Source organism: Xiphophorus maculatus, chromosome 15 (assembly GCF_002775205.1).
Source record: "Xiphophorus maculatus strain JP 163 A chromosome 15, X_maculatus-5.0-male, whole genome shotgun sequence".
Lineage (NCBI taxonomy): Eukaryota > Metazoa > Chordata > Actinopteri > Cyprinodontiformes > Poeciliidae > Xiphophorus > Xiphophorus maculatus.
In genome coordinates, this window is record NC_036457.1 from 16,142,637 (window position 1) to 16,148,636 (window position 6,000).

Consider the following 6,000-nt stretch of genomic DNA (forward strand, 5'->3'; position numbering starts at 1 on the left):
TGTCGTTTAGAGTCTTCTGGTGCAAAAGGTGACTTTTATGACATTTCTTTGGAAAAATGTGCGTGTGATGGTAAATCTCTCGGCATTGTGGCAGATTAACTCTAGCCGAGTTAATCTTTTTATGCAGATTCGCTCAAATAAATTGCATGATGGTTCGGCGTTTAAACTGTGTCACTATGTGTAACATCCCAATGCAGGTCAGTTGACAAGAATAGTAAAAAGATATTATAATAATTACAGTAAGCCTTTTATGAAACAACAAACTTTGCTGCACATTAAACTGTCCCAGTAACTATTGCTATGAACAATAATATTGTTGTTTTAAGACTATTTTCAAGTCATATAATGATGACGGCTTAGTATTGCAAGTTTGCTCTCTCAAAGACCAATAAACTTTACGTTTGTAAAGGACAATTAACACTGGAACTGATCAAGTTTTTTTTAAATTTATCATGCGATTAATTGATTAATTGATTTATTGCTTATTGTGACAGGCTTAGAAACAACTTCACACTTGGGCAGCAATCTCATAGATAAATTAATTCTTCTTTAATAAAAAGTTGCATAAATTTTTAGAATCTAATTAAAAAGTAATGCAAAACCAACAACAAATAGCTTTCCAATAGCCTATCAGAAAAGTACCATAAATGTTATTAGCCCAATTTAGAATTTTGTGGAAAATTATAAAGTTAAAAGTTTGTTCTAGCTTGTAAGTGGCTAGCAATTTAAAAAATTTGAAGGTGGCAGGTTTGTTGTTTTCTTCGTTTCTTGTTTAACAAAGAAAACAATACCTGCCAGGCGGTATTGTGGTCACAGACATCATAAACCCCTCCCGAGTGCTAATCTCCTCGGCTTGTGTTTCAGGTTCCTTCACCTGTGTGGCCTCCAACCCGGCCGGAGAGGCCCACCAGACGGTGGATCTGCTCATCGCTAAACTCCCTCACATCACCAACGACACGATCGCGGAGCAAGAGCCCGACCCCGGATCGTCAGATATCGCCACGGTGACCAAGACGGGAGCCGAGGCGGGAGGGGTGCCTCTGGGGAACGCGAAGACGAGCCAGGAGAAGAAGGTGGTGGTAGCCGAGGCCACCTCCACCTCGGCCCTGGTGAAGTTCAACTTCCACAGGAGCATCCCTGGAATCCGCATGTTTCAGATCCAGTACAACGGCACATACGATGACTCGCTGGTGTACAGGTGAGCAGAAACATTGAACTCGATATGAGGTTACAGAAGGTGTAGAAAGTTTTCTTTGCAGTCATAAAATCTTAATCATTTTCTAATGTTCACACTGAGCTACGAATGCCTGAATGTCTTTAGCAGTTAAGTCATTAAAAGCCGGACCCGACTGTTTGCATCATTCGCCGTATCACTCAAACTCATCAGGAAGACTAATGCACTGCACATGAATTTATCTCCTTTGACTGTAATCCCCCTTGTGTATTATTTACTATATGCAAGGCCTTGATAATGCCTAATCAACAAAATCAAAACAGAATGTCAGCATTAAGCTGTAGACCCATGGGGAGATGAAAGAGCCGTATTCTATTGTTTCACAAAGAGCATCAGATGCTTCATATGAGCCTATCTGAAGACTTTCTCTTATCCCAGCCTGCTTTCACTCCAGATTTACTGTTAATCACTGAGATATGATGGGATCATTGCACCAGCTCTTTTTTTTTTCCAAAATGAACTTAAGGGTCAGCATCGCATATGGTCTTTCAGCAATGGCTGCTAAACAGTCATACTGCGCTCCCAAGCAGGTTTTTACCAGTGATATTGATGAAAGAATAAGTCATATGTCAAATAACAGATTTTGTTTATAAAGATCTTAAGTAGCCCCGTGAGAGTCATTTCATCCAAACAACAGTAGGCTTAATAATCTGTCTGCTTCCCTTTGCAGAATGATCCCCCCAACCAGCAAGAACATTCTGGTGAACAACTTGGCGGCTGGCACGCAATACGATCTATGTGTCCTGGCCATCTACGACGACCAGGTCACCTCGCTGACCGCCACCAGGGTGATAGGCTGCATCCACTTCACCACCGAGCCGCAGTATCTGCGGTGCCACTTCATGCAGTCGCAGTTCCTCGGCGGGACCATCGTGGTCATCATTGGAGGGATTATCGTGGCGTCCGTGCTCGCCTTCATCATCTTCCTCATTGTGCGTTACCGAGTGTGTAGCCAAGGGGATGCAGACAAGGTCAGTAAGGCTATTGTGTAGGTTTAACAATTCCCTACATGACTTCCTGAAAGAGTAGTCTTTCAAGAGACAAAGGACCAATTTCAAGGCGTTATATTACGAAGTCACATTTGATATATTTACTACATTCATAACAACTGAAAGTAACATATTGACCAGCCAGAGCAGCTGGTCAAATGGCTGCTCTGGCCAAAGAGCAAGGTACTGTACTGCTTTGAAAATATGGGAATCTACTAAATGTGTCATTGTTTTTCCCTTTTCTCTTGTGTTTACCTCATGTTGGACCAGGCCCTGGAGATGGGGGATATCCGATCACTGAGCAGCGATGGACAGCTACAGGGCTGTGGCATCCCCAAGTCCCTCTCTAAACAGGTCCTCCGTCCAGAGAAGAATGACAAGGAATGCGCCAGAGTCGCCCTCCCACCTCCGGAGCCAACCAAGCAACGACCTCCCGTCTCGGTGCCCACCACAAAACCTTCTGTTCCTGACTGCATGGTGTCTACCTCTGCTGGCAGTCATAGCTGGCACCCAGCCTCCCCAGGAGCGCCGAGGCCCAAGCGTTCCGGCGCTCCACCGAAACCCTCGGAGGGCCGGCGAGCTGAAGCTCAGACGGACGTTGAGCTCAACAACATGAACCGCAATAACTCTTCGGAGGTCAAAACAGCCACTGTCGTCTCCACCGCTCCCCCAGGGCCCGGCCAACCCCAGAAATGGACTGCTGCTCCAAGAGTCCCGCGACCCCACCAAGCCTCCCGACATTACATGACTGTTCCTGCAGGAGCGGTGAGAGTGAATCGCAGGCACTCGCTTAACGCAGACTCATCGTACAGGGAGCGCTGCTACGTAGCCTACCCCAAAGTCGGGGCTGGCCTGCGCTCCAAGCGCAGCCTGTCAATGAGCGGAGAGCTTCCCCAGCTTGAGAGCACAACAAACATTCATCGAGCCAGGGACAAACTATCCAGGTCTGAGTGGCTGCTGGAGAGCACTTTATGATTTCAACTTCACTTGTGCGTCCTTGGCTTTCCTCGGATTGGGTTGGGAAGTCCGCTGTGAAATATACTGAGAATCTTTTTCCTTGTTTCGACATCCCTCTTTGGGGAACACGAGGAAGGCAGGCACACAGGGAGTCAAGGGAAACTGTTCACATTTGTTTTCTACCATATAACCTATCAGAGTCTACTTTATATCAACTTCAATGAAAGGCACAACAATGTATAAAAACAATGCCATGTACAAAAATGTTTAGTTCTGTGAGATACCATATATCTCAGTGCAACCATAAGTGTTCATGTGGTTGTGAATGCAGTAACCTGAACATACTGTATAATAAGGAGAGCATCACACAGGGGGCTTGTGTGATGGTATTATACCGCCTCTAACCTGAGGTGACGGCATCTCTGAAGACTTTGAACGTCAAGACTTTTCAAGAGATTAGGAATGTGCTTTACATCCTGGAGATGCGGGAACAGAATGTAGTAGACAAGAGAGCGCTCCGGCTCCTCATCCCAACACTCCCAGTTCCAGCACAATGCAGCATTTCTTTTTCCTTTCTTGTGGCACAAGCCGACTCAGCCTAATACTGCCGTCCAGTTTGAATCGATAAATTTTTATCACGTAATTACATAAAGACTCCGCTCAAATAGGATTCCTGTCACGACTGATTCGAGCGGCAACCTGAACCAGCACCGGTGGCATGACAGGTGCTGCAACTAATCTGATATTACGTGTGGGTGAGATCCAGAGGAACGGCTCATTTCCATATTTTATACTCGCAGACGTTTATCTTGTCATGCCGACAACAACTATTGTAAATTAACTTTGTCGATGTAAGAAAGAAAGGGAGAATCACGAGAACGGAAGGCCGACCGCTCTTGATTTTGCTGTTGTTTCTGTTTGATGTTTACTAGTACAAATAAACCAGTGATAAAACAAAAAAGGGGAAAAAAACTGATTTATCTCTTTTCCAGCTTTCCTGTGAGCTTCGTATATCAAATTAGTGAATAGCTATACAGCTCTCTTTGTTCCTGCACCCCTCATCTTGCAGAAGTGGTTGCAATTTGGGGATTTTCTGTCGTCTTGCAGGAGCGTAATTCCCGTCTCTCTGCAAGTGGCGGACCTCTGACAGATCCCCGAGCTCTAGTGTTTGTTCAGAGAGAGCGGGGAGGCAGATGATGAAACGAGACCTCGCCAGTCACGGGGGACACCCTGCTTGCTCACAGATCTCCTTGCTCATCTAACTGCGGCGTGTCTGTTCCTCTCTGAAACCTGCTGCCACTGCGGAAACCTACGTCAGAAGAGGTTAAACGCAGCCTCCCACAGTGGGAACCCGTACACAGCTAATTGTAAGGCTAAAGTGGCGGGATTGAGGTGTCATCCTCTGGAATGAGATCTTTAAGACCGATTGTTCGTTGGCTTTTTCCTTTTTTTCCCAGGGAAAATCTTTCAGGATCAGCTGAAGCCTAGACTGTAAGTATGAGACATGAATTAATTCCCGTCATCTGAACTGGATGCATTCATCATTTGGGTGCTCATTACAGGTGATTAAAATGCCAAGGAGCTTGGGCCAGGCCTTGGTTTAGCTTGTTGGCGGGAGCCGAAGGTGTTTGTTAATAATAGATGCTTTTCTGGAGCGGAGACAGCGCGGAGAGGCGTAAATGGAAGGTTTTGTGAAACAAATACAGCGAGGAGGGTGGGAGGCTGAGGCACAGGGGTTGTGGATGAAGAAGCAAGAGTGTGGAGAAGATAACTCAGAGATTTAGAGAGAGACAAGACAGAATGTAGAGCAAGGGAGGGAGAAAATAGCTGCCTTTTGTGAGGCGGCCCTGCAACCTCTTAGGTATTCTGCACACCTTCTTTGAGATGGTGAGCATGGGGAGGAGGTTGCAGCGGGGTGAGAGACCTCGACTGGAGGTCAGACGACAAGCATAGCAGAGTGTAACCCTGTGGCAACATCAAAACCGCATGCTTCCCTTCACCAAAGTGCATGAGCCTGACCCACTTTCTAACCCCTGTAATGTGTCTCCAGGCCCCTGGGTGGCCTCTCCCCTCCTGCCATCACCTCATGACCCCGCGCTTAATTCAGCTTACTGTCCTTCCTCATGCTGACAGCTGAAAGGTGCTGTCATGTTTCTGGGGAACACTGAAGGCAACTACCATCACAACTCATAATCTTTGATAGAATACATTCTGGAGTCGTTCCTCGCGTCTTTAAATGTTGCTCCAAATGAGTCAGGTTCAAGTTTTCAAGCTTTTTGAAAGTGCCAATTTTTCTCTAAATCGTCAATGCTGTCAGCTCAGTAATTGACTAACTGAGTTTGTCAACTGGGCTAGGTTCTTTGGTTGAGTCGCTCCACACTTATCAGAATGGATCTTCTGTTGTGTCTCTGCAAAGAATTATGAAAGAACAAATACGTAAAATTAGGGATGTCCCAATTGGGTTCCTATCAAGACATTTTTAAATTATCAATATCAGACGGCCTGACTAAACCCAACTTAAGGTAAATCAATGTTTTAAAACGTTTAGAGAAATTAACAGAGCACTGCACTCCTCTCCTCCAACTATTAAAATAATTTCTGACTGCAGGCTCTATATGATCCAATGGCCTAATTGCCCTCATTAGACATAATTAACTAGCTAGTATCAGCTTGTTTTACTCTATAAAAGACAGAATGGCAAATAGGTGTAAAAGTATCCATATCGAGACACTTGAATTGAAGACTACTGCTAATGTTAGCTTGTGTTTATTCTTTGTGTTTGGCTTAGGTCTATGTCTCAAAAATCAAAACCACAATAAA

General features: G+C 45.2%; 1 protein-coding gene across 1 annotated transcript in view; it reads left to right on the forward strand.

Annotated features, from left to right (window-relative positions):
- LOC102222533 (leucine-rich repeat and fibronectin type-III domain-containing protein 5-like) overlaps positions 1–4,135 on the forward strand; it is a 21,911-nt gene extending 17,776 nt beyond the window's left edge. The window contains exons 4-6 of the mRNA XM_005805622.2: positions 865–1,198; positions 1,905–2,205; positions 2,494–4,135. Of these exons, the coding sequence (XP_005805679.1) occupies positions 865–1,198; positions 1,905–2,205; positions 2,494–3,198 (1,340 nt within the window). The 3' untranslated portion in view covers positions 3,199–4,135. The remainder of the gene's footprint in view (positions 1–864; positions 1,199–1,904; positions 2,206–2,493) is intronic.
- Positions 4,136–6,000: the final 1,865 nt, after the last annotated feature.